This window comes from Folsomia candida, unplaced genomic scaffold (genome assembly GCF_002217175.1).
Source record: "Folsomia candida strain VU population unplaced genomic scaffold, ASM221717v1 Fcan01_Sc004, whole genome shotgun sequence".
NCBI lineage: Eukaryota > Metazoa > Arthropoda > Collembola > Entomobryomorpha > Isotomidae > Folsomia > Folsomia candida.
The window spans coordinates 900127-921329 of NW_019091196.1; the positions used below are offsets into that span (position 1 = coordinate 900127).

General features: G+C 34.7%; 4 protein-coding genes across 4 annotated transcripts; 3 read left to right on the plus strand and 1 right to left on the minus strand.

Annotated features, from left to right (window-relative positions):
• Positions 1 to 1316: 1316 nt before the first annotated feature.
• On the plus strand, positions 1317 to 2961 carry LOC110848681. Its single transcript, XM_022095949.2, has 2 exons — positions 1317 to 2154; positions 2509 to 2961. Exons 1-2 carry the CDS (start codon positions 1845 to 1847, stop codon positions 2553 to 2555), a joined length of 357 nt encoding a protein of 118 aa, XP_021951641.1. The 5' UTR covers positions 1317 to 1844; the 3' UTR covers positions 2556 to 2961.
• A 2421-nt stretch (positions 2962 to 5382) lies between these two features.
• Positions 5383 to 6592, plus strand: LOC110848888 (neuropeptide-like protein 31). Its single transcript, XM_022096230.2, has 6 exons — positions 5383 to 5602; positions 5935 to 5949; positions 6029 to 6067; positions 6139 to 6189; positions 6268 to 6291; positions 6371 to 6592. Exons 1-6 carry the CDS (start codon positions 5470 to 5472, stop codon positions 6391 to 6393), a joined length of 285 nt encoding a protein of 94 aa, XP_021951922.1. The 5' UTR covers positions 5383 to 5469; the 3' UTR covers positions 6394 to 6592.
• Positions 6593 to 8801: 2209 nt separating this feature from the next.
• Positions 8802 to 13576, plus strand: LOC110849563 (protein RFT1 homolog). Its single transcript, XM_022096988.2, has 10 exons — positions 8802 to 9022; positions 9126 to 9187; positions 10165 to 10373; positions 10736 to 10938; positions 11014 to 11215; positions 11661 to 12155; positions 12583 to 12836; positions 12911 to 13039; positions 13115 to 13235; positions 13308 to 13576. Exons 1-10 carry the CDS (start codon positions 8988 to 8990, stop codon positions 13443 to 13445), a joined length of 1848 nt encoding a protein of 615 aa, XP_021952680.1. The 5' UTR covers positions 8802 to 8987; the 3' UTR covers positions 13446 to 13576.
• Positions 13577 to 13649: 73 nt separating this feature from the next.
• On the minus strand, positions 13650 to 20692 carry LOC110849562 (exportin-1). Its single transcript, XM_022096987.2, has 12 exons — positions 20433 to 20692; positions 20080 to 20364; positions 19242 to 19592; positions 18407 to 18786; positions 17637 to 17991; positions 17074 to 17359; positions 16800 to 17014; positions 16580 to 16717; positions 15270 to 15704; positions 14556 to 14895; positions 13950 to 14122; positions 13650 to 13885 (listed from the first exon to the last, which is right to left on the minus strand). Exons 1-12 carry the CDS (start codon positions 20541 to 20543, stop codon positions 13739 to 13741), a joined length of 3216 nt encoding a protein of 1071 aa, XP_021952679.1. The 5' UTR covers positions 20544 to 20692; the 3' UTR covers positions 13650 to 13738.
• Between the last annotated feature and the right edge of the window lie 511 nt (positions 20693 to 21203).

Below are 21203 nucleotides of genomic sequence, written 5' to 3' on the forward strand. Positions count from 1 at the left end.
ATGAAAAAGTGAAAACGTGTACCTTGCTAAAAACAGAAACAACACAATTTTACAAACAAAAACCTTTTTGCTCTTATCAGGAAATGTGTTCATAAAAAAGTGGGACATTTTTCAAACTACAAAATTTCAAAGGTATGTAGGAAACCTTTTTCTTGTTTAGAATTTTCGAGTAAAAAAAACGATGAAATTTTGAATTGATTTTTGAACTAGTGTTCTTTCTCCCTCGCGCGATGAAATGATAGAATGATGCAAAAATTTATTAAATAGTTAGTTAATTGTCTAATTAAACTGAGCTTGAAACGCTTGATTGGCTTGTCTTGAGAGTCAATATAGTGATTCTAATGCTCAATAAGGTATAAAATGTGGGAAGAAATAGTCAGGAATTTTCGGGGTTGAAATTTTAAAAATAAAATAATTATTATTTTTGTTCATTATCATTTTTTTTAATTTCATTTTTCTCTTTCCGGGATTATAATAAGAGTTGAAATAAAAGCGTTGAAAATCGATAATCTGCTCCGACTGGGTTTCCAAATAATTATAATAAAAAAATCACATCAAAAAACAAAATTTGCAAAAAAAATATTTAAAAATTGGGTAAAAAATAACGAATAAAAAAAACATTTCTTGATTTCTTTCTTGAAATTATTTAGATTGTGATGTTACAGGAAATAAATTTGTCTCAATTTTGTGTTGAGATTAAGATTTAGACAGAATTGTTAAGAAATAATTAATGTTTGACGATGTTGAAACAGCAGAAGTACGGACAAGTTAATAAAATTAACGCACTGCAAAAAACAATAGAAATTTGCATACGTACATACGTAGATGAATAAGTAGGTGTTCAATGGTATTTAGTATTTAGCTTGTTGAAGTCATGTGATGTGTTGTATGGATGTATGTAATCGTTGTTGTAATAATGTTTAATTGTGGGTGTAATAAAAATAAAAAAGTTTTTTCTTTAAAAAAATCATGTGCAAATTTTTTTCGCGAAAAAAAAGTTATAGGCAAAAATTCGTTACTAGAGAAGAAACAAACACAATGTTTCGCGTTTATCCATATTTTTTTTAATGCGTAAAATTTTCATGACCTAAAATTTTGCATATTTTTTTATTAGCTTAGGATTCATGGGATGGTACTGGTAATCTTTCCAATCAATCATAAATATCAAAATGTTTTATTTTCCACACCGACGTTAAATCATAACATGAAAAATTCTGCAAATATTTATTTTGTGATAGATAATTTCGAATCACTATTTTGATTGTGTTTTTAAATATAGTTTTTTAATATTTTCAATAATTATAAATACCTAATTCCACGTTTTTCATTGACATCCGCCTAACAGTAGTAGTTTTTTAACGCCCAAAACGTCATTATAAAACTTGCGACGATTTGGTAACGAATTTTGCATAGATAAGCATGTTGTATGTACATATGCAAATAAAATATGTAATTGTATTAATACACCGAAGCCCATCATTTCCCAGTAGCTTATCGCTCCAAAGATAACCATGTATTGAATGAACATACATTGCAAATAAAATTCATCAACGGTCAGATTTTTCCAGAAAATCCCTTACTGCGCATCAGTCGTTACTTAAATTGTAAAATTTTCCACAAATAATTACTCAAAATTACAATTTTTCGTATTTTTTATCTGAATATTTTATACAACCATTGCAAAACACACACAAATTACGCACAAACTTGGTCAAACGTTAGATTTCCCCAGTAAATAACTTACTCTGCAACTGTCATCAGTATACAAAATTGCCAAATTAGCCACTAAAAATTAACCAAAATTTTCGAATTTTTCAACTATTTACATACAAATTTTTTACGCCATGGCCGAAATACCTTTGCCACCACTGACACCCGGGGTACAAGTCCAGGCAACAATGACGACATCCAGAGTCGCCTCAAATATAGGAACTCCCTCCGTTCTCACAAGTTTGGCGGAACTTCACGAAAATTTCGGCGTGCCGCCTGGCGACGTTCATACAGCTCTCCACCGGATGATAATGGGCGTGGACACGACGGATCATTTTATCAGTAAAGTGTTAGTTCAGTGGAGATCTTCTCGATACGATAGAGACGCCAAGGGAAGCCATCTCCTTAGATGTTTGGTAGATGGCGGACATTTAGATGCGGCACGTGAGTTTGTTTTGTTGTACATTTTTTAGCTAGGTTTTTAAATTTCTGAAAAAAACGGAAACTCAAAATTATTAGTGTTTCGGATGGAAGAAAGTGATTTCTTGTAGATGGTTTCACCTGCGAGAAATGCGCGGCGCAAAAAACTAAGCCCGCCGCGATAATTGGCTAATAAAAATTTGCGATAAATGGCTAGATGACACATATTTCTTGCACTTTCTCCCAGCTTCTTGCACCTCGCATGGCTTGCTTTGCACTGCAAGAAATGCAGCAAGCCTGCAAGAAACGAAACACTACAACTAGTTAATTTATTGAAATTTGAAATTATCTATTTGTATATTATTTATATGTTTTTAGAAGCCCTGAGAAACGCTGGAGTTGGGGATGATACCCAGATTCTGTAATAAACCGGGACAATATTACAACTTAATTAACAAACTACTTCGTTAGTTAACTGTATTATAAATGTAATTTAATGGCAAATTCAGTCTCTTAGATAACAAGTATTTCCGAATAATAACTGTTTGCATCAAACATTCTATTCTCTGATTAATTGTATATACACTTTTTTTATTCTTCCGTTACACGGATGACGGAAGAAAATTGTTTTTTGTTTTGTTTTCCTTATTCGATGCATTTTATGGGGTATAAAAACGCGTATCTATTAAGGAACATCGACGCCTATAAAAATATTTTCCTTTAGTCGCTCCCTGAAATTTGGATAGCTTTGTGCATTCCTCTAAATTTTTGAAAATTGTTTCATTTCTTCAAATTGTGCTGAAATAAAGCATTTCAAGTTAAAGAGTGAAATTTGTGTTTAATATTTTCGAAAGATAATCGTCTTAAAAAAACTTGCATTTTTATTACACGCGATTTTTGACAAAATAAATTTCGCAGCTTTGTTCATTAATTGTCTGAATTTTTTACACTGTTATTTACATTTCCGCGAACTTTGCTAGAATATGTTGTATTGATGGATGTAATTGTTGTTGTAATAATGTTTAATTGTGGGTGTAATAAAAATAAAAAAGTTTTTTCTTTAAAAAAATTGTGTGCAAATTTTTTTCGCGAAAAATGTTACAGGAAAAAAATAAGTTATTATAAGAAAAGAGACAAATAATAATTATAATTTTTCGCGTTTGCTAATTCACAAATTTTAAAAATGTGAAAATTTTTCCCGATTTATTTGACGTGACAGCTAGTTCGCTAAAATTATGTATACAATTTTTGCGTCTGATGTATTTTGTTAATTTGCAACCGATTCATCTATCTACGTTGCGCAATATAAACTTCAACATATTGTATTTTTCGTACCGGCGTTAATATGACAAATACTGCAAAATATTTATTTTGTGATTATTTCGCATTTTTACTAAAGCGAAAAACTTAGTTAATTCATCCCAAAGTTTCTTTTCAAAATAATTATTTCTCAAAAGTAAGTACCAAACCACATTTTTGTCGAGAGAAGAACTCGTTCAAAAGTGTCCAAAGGACCTTTGGCAAAGGTATACACGAATCAATTTGTAGGTGCAAAACTAGTCAAAAATCAATATCTACTTTGAATCCATTGATCTTCACGGTACTAGATTGTTCATCAACATATTTGTGTTATGTTAATAAAAAATGTGTTGATTTACCAATTACACCATGTTTTTGATAACCTTAAACTAGCTCCTGGTTTTGATTACGTGGCATGACTCGTGAAAAATTTTGACGGACGGAAGGAAGTACCAATACGTGACTTTTTGAAGTGTATATATCACTAACATTGTATGTAAATAGCGTCAATGTACAGAAAGATCATGTCCAAGATACCGTCTCAAATTCCCGAACCTTGGTGTCACCTCATATTCACTTGATGAAAGGATAAGGATTCACGGGATGATGACTGCATGCTTTTACATACAAAAATTGGTTTATTTATTTTTACATATTTATTTATTTCCGTTTAAAACAAATTATTTTATAAAAATTGGTCTCTTTTTGTACACAGTTTTATCCAAATAAATACATAAAAAATAATACAAATAAAAGAGAATTAAGAAATTATACTAATTTCAATTTTTGCAGATAAATACATTTGCAAAATTATGTAGGTTTGTAACCGCGACTATAATTTTAACCACCTATGTATGACCACTACTATTCCATCGCATTGCTTGACACGAGTTTTGCCTACATTTTTTGCACTTAAATAATTGGTTAAATGATTACAATTATTACGCTGGGTACCTACGTACACCTTTATTTATCCATTATCTATGGTACTAACAAAACCCAACCGACGCTATTTCTACGTAAAAGATGTCAATAAATTGAATAGAACAAAAATTGGGTCCGAAAAGCAACCTTAATTAGAAACATTTGCAAAAAACAAAATTGCAAAAAAATTAAGCAACATTGACCCACCCACAAATCAAAAGAAACCACTAATGATTACATACAGTAATTATTTGTCTACTCTTGTTTTATGGCGCACTCATCACTCATTTATTACCAAGTTTATGCTAATATACATAATTTCAATTTCAATTATTTATAAGCAACATTTATTTAATAGTTTAATGTCACGTCACTTTACCACGAGACATAAATCCAAAAAATCCAAGTCAAGATCACATCAGGATGTTGTTGTTTGGTGTCACTTAAATCTGCTACGGATCACTGACCACTATTATCTACGTATTGATTGAATCTATCTGTGCGTGGAGTCGTTTGGTACGAAAAATAAGTACAAAAAAATAATACAAAATAAATACATGAAAGTAAAGTAACAAACAGTAAATAAGCATATGCAATTTTCTTAGCATAACAGAAACAGAACAGACCCACACACATGCATAAACGTAATCACATCACGGTGCACATTATTTTCATGTAAAAGATCAGATCATGTAAAGGAAATGTTGTGGAGATTGTTAACGTATGTAATTCTAGTGGGCGAATCTGTGTTTAATGGATTGCAAAAAATCTGCACATAGTAAATGGCAGAATGGCACTTTTGTCTACTTATTGCCATCACTGGAGGGTACTTTGTATGTGTGTATGTATGTATGTACCTCTTTTTTAGCCAATAAATCCCCACAAAATGTCAAGTATGACTAACTAACTAACCTATTTTAATGTAAGCAGTAAGTTACTCAGGTTAATTTAAATGGTGGCAAGATTTGTTGCTCTCCAGGTCAGACTAATTGAACGACAAGTTCAATATTTTGTATAAAAGGGGAAACTATTCTGTAGGTCGGAATCACTTCAGTTTCTGACATCAGCAGCTTTACAGAGTTATAAAAAAGTAGCTAGACGCTAAATAAGAGCATCATGTCTCCTAAGGTTTTCGCCATTTTCGCCATTCTTGTCGTCGTCGCGGCCCTTGTGGCAGCGAAGGAGGAAGATAAGAAGGAAGAGATTCAGGAGGGGGCAGAAGGCAGATTTTATGGGTATGGTGGTTATGGTAAGAGAATTATGAATTTTTGGTAAATTTGGAAGGGTTTTTATGAAATTTTGATTTGGTTAATGGATAATTTTTATGAAATTTTGGGATGGTTAATGGGAAAGGGTATAATTTTTATGAAATTTAAGAATGCCTTTAATTGAAAGTTATCGAATTTTTATGAAATTTGGATTTGGTTAATGGGAAGGGGTAGAATTTTTATTAAATTTTTATTTTATTAATTGAAAAGTGTGGAATTTTTATGAAATTTTGAATTAATTAAGCAACGCAGCTAATAAATAAATTGAAAAGTGTGGAATTTTTATTAAATTTTGTTTTCTCTTAAATTTCAGGAGGATATGGTCTAGGTAATTTTTGCGAGGATTTCTGATTTTTGGCGTGCAAATATTTTTGCAGGGACAACTTTTATGTGTTTGATTTTTGCAGGTGGTTATGGTGGGTACGGTCTGGGTGGTTATGGACGTGGTAATTTTTTGCAATTTTTTTTGCACAATTTTAAATATAAGGGATCAATTTCATGGAACATTTTTGCGCAGGTTTTGGCTACGGTCACGGCGGTTATGGTCACGGATTCGGACGTGGATACGGTAAATTTTTATTGACGAACATAATTTTGAGATAATTTCATGCAAATTTGCTAAAATATTTGCTATCTATATTTCCAGGTGGATTTGGCCATGGCGGTTATGGTACTAATTTTTTAAAGACGGGTTTTAAAAATTTTGGAATATTTCTGGAATTATGAAAATGTATGCATTTAATTTGCAGGAGGATACGGATTCTACGGATAATTTCGCCCCTCAAATACTCTCAAAATTTGAAGCCTAAATTTTACGCCATACTTAATTATGTATCCTAAAATATAATCAGATAATTGGAGCTTAATTATTATCAAAATTGGAGTTTATTACAGAATGTTTGTAAATTATGAAAAAAATTCTAATTGACGAAAAACGAAATATAAACACCCACCTACATATTTTTCAAGAATTTTAATACAATTGTGTCTATTTATTGGAACCCATAATATTTCTGGAGGAATTTACATATTTCACAAAATTTGGTTTACATACATCTCGCAACAAATAACAAGGGATGAGTTTTATTGGTTTAAGAAAAATACGACAAATTTTCGCATGGATTTTATCTCAATTAAAAAGAAAATGAATTTTAATCCATAAATCTGTCGAAATTGGAAATTGAAAAAATCTTATATTAATTTTAATTAAAATAGATTTCAAGTTTTGCAACAAACAATTTTTTTATTTCGTACTTTTTATTTTATTTCGTTTTTTCCTTCGTGTTCTAAAACTGGCAGTTTAGTATCAGTTTCTGACGTCAAAAGTGGAAATTCTAAAAATACAAATTATATAAATTGTAGTTTAAAATAGATAAGTGAGTTTGTTACTAGTAAGAGCATTATTTTTTTTTTTACTAAAATAGTGTTTTTATTCCATATTTTTTAATTAGTTTTTTTAAACCTTTTTGAAATTATGAATTATGTCGTAATATGAGATATTTTTGTTTTAAGAAAAATGTAACAAATTTTCGTATTTAGTTTATCAATTAAAACGAAAATGAATTTTTATCCAAAAATCTGTCCTTGTCTAACGCCGAAATTGGAAATTGCAAAAATCTTATATTAATTTGAATTAAAATAGATGAATAATTTTGTAACGAATAATTCTTTTATTGTTTATTCGTTCGTTTTTTTCAATAATTATGAAATATGAAGTACAACTGTACAAGGAAATTAAGTTTTCAGTAAAACCTGACAAATTTTTGTAGATCTACGAAAATTTAGTAAAGTTGATGATTTTAATGGAAGAAAGGCATCTACGTCTTTCTGATCGGTATTCGAGGATAAAATTGGAAATTAAAAAAAAACGATCATACAAATTTTATTTTTTAAACTAGATTTTTATATTTCATTTAAATGATCTTTTAATTCCGGATTTTGAACTTGTTTTTCTTCGAAATTATTTTCGAATTATGGAGTCCGTAGATAGACAGGATTTTAGAAAACTGTTTCGTTTCTTGCATAAAATGAGTAAAGAACAGGAAAAGCTGCAAATATCTGGACATCGAAAATATGAAAATTTTTCGTAGGTGTCTTATACGAAACTGAACTTTTATAAGGATCGAGTTTTATCCTAAATTTTTCTGTGGTGGAAATGAAATATGTGAACTTAAATATCATCATTAAAATCGTGACCAATAATTGATTCCGGTGACCAATCAATTTAAAGATTTTACAATGCTTTTTTTGTATGTTTTGCATTTTTTCTCGTGAAACTTGGACTGAATATGAAGTTTTTTTGGACTATTTACTAATCATAAAAATCTTGAAAATGGGTGAGTTTTGAAGTTATAATGCGGCACTTAAATCGAATATAAACCTGCAACGTCGAAAATGAGTTATCCAGGAATTAATTAAGTAGTTAAAGTAATTCTTTAGATGAAATAGTGAGCAATTTTCTTGTTACCCACTATACAAAATTAAATTCAAGTTTTTTCGAAATTTTAGTTCAGAACAATATTTTGGATTTTTTGATCCTAATAAAATCTGAGGTACAACTATTCAAAGTGAAGAATTATGTTAATTACAACATTTTACAATAATTTGTTTCGGGTTTCGCATTGTTTCAAAGAAATTTGGACTGAAAATGAAGTACTTTTAAATAAAATCTTGAAAACTTGGGTGAGTTTTGAGATTGAAATGCAGCAGTTAAATCTAGTGTAAAACTGCAACGTCGAAAATAAATTATGTACGGAAATTAATTAGTTAAATAATCCTTTCAGATAAAATTTCAGAGACAGCGACATTTCGTAATGTCCAATATAAAAGTTCAACTGTTTGAATTGTTGGTTTAGCAAATTAAAAAAAAAATGTTTTGGGTTTATTTTTAATTTTGTTAAAAAAAATCTGAGGTACAATTGTTCAAAATGAAGAAGTTTGAAATTGATTGAATACACATTCTTCGAAAAATGATGGCATATATCAGATTTAAATGATAAATGATACAAAAATACAGAATTGGTCTATATATTAATGTAGAATTTTAATCAATTATCTGCAAAAAATACATTTGATAAAATAAAATAAATTTTCGCAACTAAAATTGCATGCATGCATGCACCCATTTTTTGCGTCATTTTGCAAACAAAGAGAAAAAATACACCTTCCAACTTGAGACGAAAGTGTGCATTGGCTCAAATTCCAACTCGTCAAGTCATTCGTCAAAATCTTTATTTTGTTTTGTCCAGAAAATAATTGAAATTAAACTTTAACCTATAAATAAAATAATTAATTGTGTTAGAATTTAGTTAATTGTCGTCGTTGGTTAAGAAAAGCTGCATTTAAATTACACGAAAAGCAGCTACGATGGAGCGACACTTGGACGAAAAGATGGACGACATGTGAGTTTGTTTACTTTATTTGGTTTCGCAATTTTGCAAAATAATTAACTAACTGCTTAATTATTCTTTAAATTTAACGTTGTTTTTGTAACTTGGTTTTCAGAATGAAGAAACCTGGTGTGGTGGGTGCTATGTGTGTGGATAAGAGGGGCCTTTGCTTATCAGGTGAGTGAAAGCAACAGATGTCAATAAATTAGGAATTCTCAAGCTAACCGTTGCACTTAGAAAATTAGTAAGGTTTTGATAAGCAATAGGTATCGAACAGACAGCAGATAAGCTAATTTTCGATCGCACCAATTTATTAGTTAGACGAGCAGTTATTTAATTCAATTGCACATTAAATCTTTGAAAACTGGCCAAATTTTTGCACGAAATATGACCAATTGGGAATTTGCAATTTAATTGATTCTCCTAATTATTTATGTCCACGATTGCTTAACATTTAGCATTTAAAAGCTTTTATATTAACTAAATGTCAAACAATCGTGATTTTTATGTCGTTATCTAATATTTAGCGAAGGGTGTGGCCCCTCCCGACATGGGTGGCGTTATCAGTAGTTTGGCAGATCAAGCTAGGAAACTTGACCCAAATTCTTCTTCGTCTTCTTTTCCCGTCATCCGACTCGAATCTGACCAAGGGTTAGTTAATTATTACATTTAATTGTGATTAGCTTTTCTCTCTGGGTCAAGTTTTTTGAAGTCATACACTTAATTAATTGCAGATACTGCTTGGTTCAAAAGAAGGGCGACGTTACGTTGGGCATTTTCAAGTCGGCTGATTAATTAACTAACTGAGCTATTTATAAAAATCAATTAAATTATAACAATTTCGGTTAATTCTTGTTTCAAAGTTAGTTAGCGTCGTAAATTAAGGCTGAATTAACTAACGATTATATCAGCGGCTTATCAATTACAATTTCCGTTAATTCTTGTTTAGAAGTCAGTTAGCCTCATAATCTTCCAGATAAGCTGTCTGTCAGTTTAATTAGTAATTAATTATCGTGTTACTTTTAGCAAGGGTTTTTGCAACTTAATAAACATTTTGTATGTAAATATGCATAAATATGAAAGAAATTGTAATGATTAAATAAAGTTAAATGCAATAAATAATTAGTTAATCACATATTTTCTTCTTATTCAAGACACACCTCCACCAACTTTTCGCAGTCCGACGCCCTTATCTAGTCCCCCATCGCCGTCGCCGCACTCCTCCCATGCCGACTGGAGTTCGTCCTCCTCGGATGAGGCTGAAATGGCCGGGTCCCCCAGACGGAGTCGCGCCGAGAGGCGGAAACCAGACCAAATTTTGTCCGGAAGTGTAAAGTCGGCTTCGTATAATATCGTTTTCCAGGTAAACGGTCACTAAAGTCAGGACATTTTAAATCATTTCTTGCCTCTGGGAATTTATTTTCAGATTCTGGATGACAAATTTGTAGAGCAGGAAGTTGCCGTTTTTTTTAGAAATATACACTGCAGATTTTGACACTTTTTGAAGGAGATCTCAAGTTTAAGAAGCCTTTAGAAAAATTGGAACTCGTTGAAACTGGGTTAAAACTCAACGCCATTTTATTAATCTGACTACAAATTTGCCGTCCAGAATTTTAAAATAAATTCCCAGAGGCGAGAAATGATGAAAAATGTGTTCATTTTGACAATTTTTGTGATGAATCGTCGAGTCTAACTTAAATTGATTAATTTTTTTGTGTTGATCAGGTGCTTACGCGAATTTTCACCTTTGCCCTGAACGCCTTCATCCTGCGGTACGTGTCGCACGAGGTTTTAGGCGTGTGCAACGTGCGTCTCGCCCTCCTCTACTCGTCCGTCATGTTCCTAAGCAGGGAACCATTTCGAAGGGCGGTTCTTCGCAAGAAGGAGACTGACTCGTGGAGCGATACGGTCAACTTAATTTGGCTGGTGTGAGTTTTTTATGTGTGTGCTGTTATATATTTTTTGTGTAAAGAATTTGCATAATTATGCTAAAATTTGTACAGTGTTCCCGTCACGACGTTCTGGTCGCTACTTTTTGGCTACACGTGGGCAAACGTGCTCTCGAATCCGGGGCCTAGTCCTGATTCTGCTGTGGCTCAACAATACCGGTCCTCCGTGTGGTGCATCGTTTTCGCACTGATTGTCGACTCCTTCTCCGAAGTGCCATACATTATAGGGCAGTATTTTCTATTCGCAAAGTTGAGGGTAACGACATTTTTTGTTTTGCACAAGTCTAAAACTTCAAATTTATTTGAACGAGTGGAACGAAGTGAAAGCAAAGTTATTGGGATCGTTTCGTTTTGTTTTGTTTTGTCCGTCTGTCCGTATGCATGCATGCAAACTCAGTCTCAAAAATTAATTTTATTCGCCAAAATGTATTTTTGCAAATAATTTTCTAAAATTTTGCACTACTATATCTACCAATTTTGTATTATTAAATGGACTCAGTCGATAAATTATGATCGTCTTGTCCTCCAAAGTTGAATTTAACCTTAATTTTCAAACTGAATCTCATTTTAAAGCAAATTTCCACGAAAGAAATCAGCGCCTTCAATATTTTTGACAATCCATGACCGCTTTCACTCCGTTTCCGCTTGTTTATTACATCTGTTCTAGAATTTACTTATATTTAGCCTAAAATTTGTTCCAGATCGTTGGCGACACTACGCTAATCATGGTGCGATCCATATTTCTCCTATGGACTGTGATTTTCTACCCGTCTTACTCAATCCTGGGTTACGCCGTGGGCTCGTTTGTAGCAGTATTAGTCGTGGGTGGGATTTACTACGGATATTTCTACTACTACATTGGCTTGGCGAGGAGAGATATCCCCTTTTTTGGGGTAAAAGACTTTTTTCCCCGCTATTGGAGTCGTGAAAGCGAAACAACTTTCCCCACCGAGTTGGGAATCTTGTCGTGGTCATTTTTCAAGCAGGGAATCCTTAAACAGCTCTTGACTGAGGGGGAACGCTACTTAATGACGTTTTTTGACATATTGGCCTTCGACGAACAAGGGGTTTATGATCTCGTGGCGAATTTAGGCTCTCTCGCGGCGCGCTTCATTTTCCTCCCGGTGGAAGAAAGTGCATACTTTTACTTTGCACAGACGCTTGAGAGGAGGGATTCGTTTTCAAGGAAGGATAAAGTACGTAGTAGCAGACGTCGGACTTGATGACTCAAAATAGTCAAAACAGCACATTTTTAAACATTTCTCAGCTCTGGGAATTTATTTTAAAATTCTGGACGACAAATTTGTAGTCGGTGAGTTGATTAAATAGTGGAATGGCTTTGAGTTTTTTAAGCTAGTTTCGAGGAGTTCCAACTTTTCTGAAGGGTTCTTAAACTTGAGATCTTCTTCAAAAAGTGTCAAAATCTGGAGGGTATATTTTCCAAAAATTTGCAACGACCTGCCCTACAAATTTTGTCGTCCAGAGTTGTAAACTAAATTCTCAGAGCTGAGAAATGACTAAAAAAAAATGTCCTGATTTTGACAATGAATCATCCAGTCCGACGTTAATCATTAAAATTTCTGACGAACTAAATTAAAATTGTGTATAAAATTGTATCAACAGAAATTAGCCCAAGCCACAGCCGAAGTTTTGGGAAATTTGGTAAAAATGATGCTCCTCATCGGATCCGTAATGATCGTGTATGGCATCCCGTACAGCAACACGGTCCTCTTTTTGTACGGAGGGTCAAAGTTGAGTGAACAGGGACCCGGGACGAGACTTCTTCAGGCGAATTGTGCTTACATATTCATCATGGCGTTGAACGGTGTCACGGAAGCGTTCACTTTTGCAGCCATGACGCAGGCCCAGATGGATAAGTACGTAAATGATAAGCGAAGCGATACTCAATTTTTACAAAATAATCAACTAAAGTTTCGTCTTATTTGTGCAGATTTAACCGGAGATTAATAGGCTTATCCTGCGTCGTGTTGGCAGCTTCGTACTTATTTACGAGATTATTTGGCAGCGTTGGATTCTTTTTGGCGAACTCGGTCAACATGGGGTTGCGAGTTTGGCAAAGGTATGTAGCTTTTATGCAAATTTTATGCAAATATGTAACTGCAAAATTTATAAGAATTCTAATCCAATTTTTTAGTATGATGCTGATTCGTAACGTGTTCATCTACTGTGACATCAACCCGTTCGAGAGCTGGAAATTGAAAAAGACTGTGACCCTCTATTTTGCAGCTGCGTTTATTATAATTAATTTGTTTTCCGTGAGTGTGATTTCCTTAATAATTAATTTGTTAAATGTGAATTTTGCCATTAATTAGTTTAATTTTGTCTAGATTTTCATCTACATCAACCGCTCCATCCATGTCGCCTTTGGAATTATGATATTTGGAGGAAATTGCTTAACAATTTATCACTTTGATCGTGAATTAATCCAATTTTTTGTTAAGATCTTTAAATCTAAGTCAGTCTAATTATTTACTTGACCGAGTCACACAATCGCAATTTACCAATTTATTTTTCTAATAACATGACCTCGAGGCTATTCAACTAATTAATAATGATAAGTAAGACTAATAAACTGGCGGAAGCCACGTGCTGAATATTCTATGTTAATTATCGATTATGCATTATCATTTGCCACTAAATTTTGACAAGAATCAAAGTTGCACAAGATATATAATCAATCATTTAATCATAATTTATTAAGTTCTCAAAATTAATTAAGTTTCAAAAGTAATTAAGTTCAAAATTAAACTAATACATATCAATCTTGCATATCTTCCGCGATTTCGTGCGGATTTAAAATTCCAGGCACGGACATTTGCACTTTCCTTTTTTCTGTCTCGATCTGTTGCAACATGGATTCACGCTCCTCCAAATAAAGGTCAGAGTCGTCCTCGCCAGTAAATTCCTAAAAGAATGCACAAATTGTATTTACAAAGTTTAACACAAAAAGACGCTTTAATAAAACTCACCCTAATCTGAACAAGAAAATCTCTTAAATGTTCTTTAAATCCGTTCACGTCCTGATCAAGAGAGAACATTCCTTGAACCGTGATCTTGACCTGGTTATCCGTCAAGTGGGGAAATGCACGCTTAAGGAGATCCGCTACGTAGGCTTGCACCACACTCACGACGCCATTACTACCTGCAATTAACCCATCACCAGAACAATTAAGTATACATATACTCATGTAATTAAGGATTTTACTTAGGACTAAATAATTCATCACCAAAATCGTCAAAATCAACACATTTTTAATCATTACTCAGTTCCGGGAATTTATTTTAAAATTCTGAATACCTTTGTAGATCAGTAAGTTAATTAATTGAATGGTGGCGAGTTTTTAAGCCAGTTTCGGTAAGTTCCAATTTGTCTGAAGGCGTCTTAAAACCCTCTAAATAACTAAAGATATCCTCTTTCAAAAACTCAAAATCTATTTTTAAAATATTGCTCTACAAGTTTGTCTTCCAGAATTTCAAAATAGATTGCCAGAGCCGAGAAATCATTAAAATATTCTGATTTTGGTGATGATTCATCCAGTCCTACGTTAATCTCAATTAATTAATAATCCACTAACCCGCTGGAGCTCCGGGTAGTTGAACTCGACCCATTTCCACGATGGAGAAGAGGTAAGCCAAAATGGTGGCGTGCATTGAGAGGGACGCGGTGTGGGAGGTGTCCGTCACGACGGAGAATATGTGTTGAAGAATATCGAGGAAGTAGGTCTCATAAAAAGATTGGGCGATCTCGGCCGGTTGGAGGGACATGCTTTGGAGGAGGGTGTACAAAATTTGGAGCCCGATATCCGCCACGTTACGCATCGTATGTTTTAACGCCCAAATTATCGAGTCCAGCACAAGTTTAAATTGTGGAGGTGGGATACTTAGGTACGCTGTAAAACAGTGGGTTGTCACGGCCTATTTGATATCAGAATAGTAAATGTTAAGTGGTTATCATTCGTATTAAATAATTCATAATCAGAGGGCGGATATGTTTACAAAAAATCGCCAAAACATTTATGAAACAGGTATGAAAAAACATTTAAATTAAAATTTTCGTATTTCTGAGCTCTGGTTTTTTTGTGATCGAATGTCTTCGACCAAAAAATTTCGTCTCGGATCGTTGAAATAATTACGAAATGTGTATTTTAAAAAACATGTAGAAGATTTACGTATTTCTTAAAATATCGGAAATATTTATGTCTGAAAACCTAGAAATATGTTCTAATATGTAAAAACTTGAAAATCAAAACATATCCACCCTCTCCTTACATATTTAACAATTTAATTACCTGAACCACTTCAAAGAATCCTAACCGATGTTCGGGAAACTCTTCGAAATCTTTGTTAATCATGTTAAGCGTGCATTCGAACACGGCATCAAATATTTTGGGCACTTGGGGCGTAATGCTGCCCTCCAACTTGTTCACGATGGCGGCGATGGTGGTCAGTACTTCCGGTTCACGGGCTGAGGGAACGGAGCAGAGCTGGTAATCGAGCAGGAGGGCGTCTAACAAGGGAGGAATAAAGTTTTCTAGGACCATTTGTGGATTATTGGAACGTGAGATCCAGCCCGAAATCAATTTGAGAGTTTCCTTCTTCACGACACGGATCCCTTTGATGATCGGCTGCTTCGTGACGGACTCGCCGTAGGTGCCAATCGCGGTCGTGATGTTGTCCGACATCACTTTGTACACGTTTAGCATGTCGAGATAAATGCGGCCGAGCTAATAATTAAGACAAATAATTTGTTAGTTAGTAAACCATTTAACTAAATGGGAGAGTTAACCTCATGCTCGTAAACTAATCCTAAGAATGAAGGTTTCCCAACGTATGTTCAAAGATTTTTATGATTTAGCGTCAATAGATCACAAATTTAATTAGTACGTAGTCATTTTGGAAGTGTAAAATTTGCCGACTTTAGTGCACGCTTTCTTCTCTTTGGATGCAAATATCTCGACCAAACGTGCCCATTGGGAGATTGTTTTCTTTGCAAATTTCATCCTAATTAAATTTGCGATCGATTGACACTAGTTTTGTCAAAATCTGAAGCTGAGTGGCATCCATTGTAAGCTGATTATAATAAAAACTTTGCAAATTTAAAAAATCATACCTTCCAGGAACTGGGCAAAAAATGGCAATGTCCGGAGAAATGGTTCGAACTTTTGGCGACTTAGCCGCCAGAAGAACGCTTCGGACCTCTGGTGACTTAGCCCCCAGAAGTCCGGACAAGGAAGAAAAGTTTGACCGACTTAGCCGATCAAACAATGTCTTCCGCCACAAAAAAGTGACAAGAGGCTTTCGGCGATTACCGAAAAGACACTCCAGGCAGGAAATAAATAAAAGTTTGACTGACTTAGCCAACCTAACAAAATTATTCCGCCGTCAAAAAATGAGGACTCTTCAGGCAGGGGGAGAAAGCAAGCAGAGCAAACTTCTTCAAGCAAGAAATCAGCTCCCAAACTGTTAGTCATAAAGGCAATAAAAAAACATGGTAAAAATTGGTACAGTTTGTAAACTGAATTTGTCCCCAGATTATAAAAACCAAAAAATGCGAATTTAACAAAGCTTACAAAGTTAGTTGGATAACCGTTAAATTTACCTGCACAACGTAAACATGTCCCAACGACTTGACCGCACGGACATTCGTCTTTAAAATGCTTCCCAACTGGCGAACGCACTCAATTTCTTTGAGAACGGAGACATTGGTGGCCGCCTGGCTAATTATTTCATCCCAAACCTGTGCAAAATTCAATTATTGTTAATTTCCTTCCATTTAACTAATTGTTTTGTTAATTATTTATGACAAACAATTAACCCACCTGATTCGGCAAAGCCATGTATTTCTCTATCAACGCCTCCTGCACGATACTGTCCGTCTGGGCGGAGATCATGTAACCAACGGCTTCATAAAATGTGTGCACCTGTCCCGGCATCAAGTCGCAAATTATGGTCGATGTTGTCGTCAGAATTTCCTCGATGAAGGGACAAATCTCTCCCATTTGTACGGTTACAAAGTGGCGGCGACACTTTTGAGCTGGATATCAAACAATTATAAATTAAATGTTCTTGAATTTAACAATTTGAGGGACGTACCAATCTTGATAAAAGTATCACAAGCCATGTCCTGCACTCCGTCGTGAGTCTCGTGCATAAATTCGAAGAGTTTGTTGACCACGGTTTTAAGAAATTTCCAATGAGCTCGGAGAAAGCGGGGGTATTGTCCCACGACGTACATGATGTTGGAGGCGATGATGGCCTTGTTGTCTTTTCCCTTCTTTTGCTCGCACAGCCCGAGCAAATCCTTTATCACGGTTACGATAAAGCGCTTTTCATCCTCGTCGTGCATAGAGCCAGAAATGGAGCCGATTGCCCAGCAGAGCTATGAACGAAATAATAATTAGTTAATTAATTTAAAGTTTAAGGTTATCAATTAGTTTAAAGTTTGACGTTGTCATTTAGTTTCGTGGGTTCAATTTGTTATGCAAACGTGACGCGTTTATCAGGAAGACGGCATAAGAACCGGAAAAATGGCCCTTTGCCGATTGAGGACCTTTTTTATGGTCCGTTTTTTTACGGGAATTTGTCTCTCCAGTAACTCCCGTTTTTTTTATAAAAAAAAACAGAAATTAAACCCACGAATTTTAATTTTTGCTCACCGTATTCAAATTCTTCCAACTCCACTCGCTTCCGTTGACTTGATTTTGCAATTTTTTCGTCATAATTTTCTCAGTATCCGAACAATCCAAGTGGGTCAAGTAGACGAGCGTTTCTCTCATATTTTTGTACAAGTTGATCGAATCTGTATCCTTCATGAACTCTCGGACCACTTCGCCATGCTCGTTCTCCACGACAAGAACTTCTTCCGGTTTTGCCATCCGAGATATCATTGTGAATCGAACTCTGGAGAGGAGAGGGGCATAGAAAATGCGGCGATTCGACTCAAACGAAGTGGAAGAGGGTTGGATTGGTGTTAAGAAGAGGGGCGTGGGCGATGTGGGGAAGGGGGTTTCCCTGTAAATACAATTTAGTGTTACAATTTGGATTTGAATTAGATTTTGTGAAAGAAAAACGCACTCAATGGAGATCTCCTAGCGTATGCTATGCTGTCCGATTTTGACCAAATTATTGTCAATTTGTAGCAAATTTAATCAATAGGAAATTTGCAAACGACACGATCTCCCGATGGGCACGTTTGGCAGAGATATTTTCATTCGAAGACGAGAAAACGGGCAGCAAATTTGGAAAGTGCAAAATTTGTCAACTTTATGGCGCGTTTTCTCCTCTTCTGATGCAAATATCTCTGCAAAACGTGCCTTTTGCAAATTTAATACTAATTAAATAAATTTGTGATTGATTCACACTAATTTGCTCAAAATCTGAGTGCATACGCTAAGAGACCTCCATTATTACTTAAAAACCTGCTCACCTATACAGCTCACTCGCCAAGGCGTTCCAATATTCCAAGCAGATTTTGAAAATCTCAACGTCGTCTACCTCAGAAATTAATGCGAGGTATTGCAACCCCTTGACAAGCACGTCGGGCGCCTGTGACTCCGCCAGTTGACCATGCTCTTTAAGAAAGGTGCACAAAAACATGGCCAGATTTTGGATAAATTGCTGCTCCTTGTCTGCCCCACGGGAATACGCTTCGCGAATGTTGATCGAGAGGGGGATCATCGTTTCCAGTTCGGACATTGTTTGGGTGAAAAGCTGGATAAATTTGGGGTCATAATTTGTCACCGTGACGGAGGCAATTTCCGTGAGACATTTCAACGTCGGGTTACGAAACGGAGGAGAAGAGAGGAACTGGAAATGAACAATAGTTAAATGTTAAATTAGTTTCAATTTGAGGGTAATTAATTAACGATATATGATATAATTAACGTATGCATGGATAATTTATCACCAAAATCATCAAAATCAAAACATTTTTACTCGTATCGTGGCTCTGAGAATTTATTTTAAAATTCTGGACGACAGATTTGTAGCACAAGTAGTTGCCAGTGTTTTTTATAAGTATACACTCCAAATTTTAAGTTTTTGAAAGAGGAGATCTCAAATTTAAGAGACCTTCAGAAAAATTGGAACTCATTGAAACCAGCTTAATAAACTCACCTTTATTCTATTAATCGACTTACTGACTATATATCTCTCTCCAAAAATATCAAAATAAATTCCAAGAGTCGAGAAATGATTAAAAATATATTGGTTTTAATGATTTTGTGATCTGTTATCAAGTCCTACGTTAAATAATAACTCACCTTCTTTGTCAACACGGAGATTAACTCAGTCTCAAATATATACCCTAATGGAATCCAGTTTAGAAATCGCAACAAAGTTTCTAACGTGGCCAACACGAGGCCAGGACTGGTCGTATTTTCCATAACGAATTGACAAAGGTTAAAAATTTGGGAGAATTCTTGGCACATTGTGTCTTTGAGGTGTTTCGCCTTGGTTTGGGTCATCTGGCCGGAAGAGAAGTCAAACACTTCCTCCGAGAGAAGTTTTAAAATCGCCATGTTGTTCTGACACAGGGATTCGTTGGTTTTCGAAGCGCCGACAATATCGGGGATGAAGGTGGTCCAGTTTTTCGGCCATTCTCTTTTTAAGATCTGGACAAACAAATTATTACCAAATTAAAATTTTGCAAACTTTATGGCTTATTAAATTATTAGTTTATGAAGTTATAAATTATTAATTTGGACAGAGGTGGGGCAAAATACTTTGTCAAAATACAGTATTTTGAGCTCGGTTCCTCCCAGGGTTTGGACTTACACATCTGTTACACCCACAGAATACGAGAATCTACGTGGAGATTACAAAAGTCATACGAAAATACATGTTTTGTGAAGAAATTTGCTTTTTATACGTCAAAATACTCTATTTTTTTAATCGTGCAAATATGTATTTTGACCGTTATAAAAATTTAATTTCTTCGCAAAACCCGTATATTCGTACAACTGTTGCCTTCTCCACGTAGATTCTTCGCTTTTTGTGGGTGTAACACCACAGGAAATCAATACCTTGATAATAACAGAGCTCAAAATACCGTAATTTCACTAAATACTTTCCCCACCCTGCAAATTAATTACTACTCACCTGTACTAATATAATATTAAGCTTATTAACATAAACCCTCTGATCCCCCTCCAACGCGCCGGGGACAGAACTCGTCTTAATGATAAGCGCCACAATAAACTTCTTAATCCCTTCACACTGCACTCTCGGCAGCGCTTTCCACCTCGTTTTGATAACCTGCTCCAATATTTGTAACGCATAATATTTCGTCTGCTGATTTTGTGAGTATTCTAAAATAGTGTCGACCCTGGTCCAGGATTCGGGGTGATTTTTCAACGTCGTTAAAATTTCCTGGGCTAGTTTTTGCTACAACAAAAAGTACAAGATACAATTAACTAACCATAATTAACGACCTTTAACCCTAATTAACTCACCTGTTCCCCCGTCCCTCCATACATGCAGGACACGACATGATCCAACAAGTCGATGTCTAACCGTTGCGTGAAATCGAGCAGTTTTGCCCCCGTGTCGGAAGGTATGATCATTTTTGTGTGGAATGTGGAAATTTGCACTTTTTTATGTTCAGAAATTTACGAAATTTCGTAAAAAAAAAACGTTTTCGAGAAAGTTTACGTCAGTCAGATCGAGAAGCAAAGTCAGATGCGAAGTGTGTGTGGCTGAGAAGAATATTCATTCGCATTGAGTAAAAGTGGGCAAAAGCAGCCGTGGTTGGTGGTGGTGGGTGCTTGCTTTTGGTGCTCGCTTTTACGTCCACACGACGAAGAAGGGCCACTAAAGTCTTTGTTGTCTAAAAAGTTAGTGAGCGAGGACAGGATTTTTCGTGTCGTGAAATGAACCGACGTTTCTGGGGATTGTGAGATGAGATGAGGTGAGATGAGATTTTGAGGAGGTGGGGGAAGGTGAGATTGTGAGATTTTTTGAGGAAAGTTGAGATTTTGAGATGGACTGGATTATGTATTTTTGGGGAGGTTGGGATTGTGAGATTTTTGTGAAAAGAGAGATGTTGATTTGATTTTGAAGAATGTGAGATTTTGAGATGGATTATGTAATTTTGGGGAATTTAGGATTGTGAGATTTTCAATTTTGAGGAATGTGAGATTGTTAGATTGATTGGATTATGTATTTTTAGGGAATTTGAGATTGAGATTTTTATTAAAGTGAGATTTCTAATGATTAATTTTAAT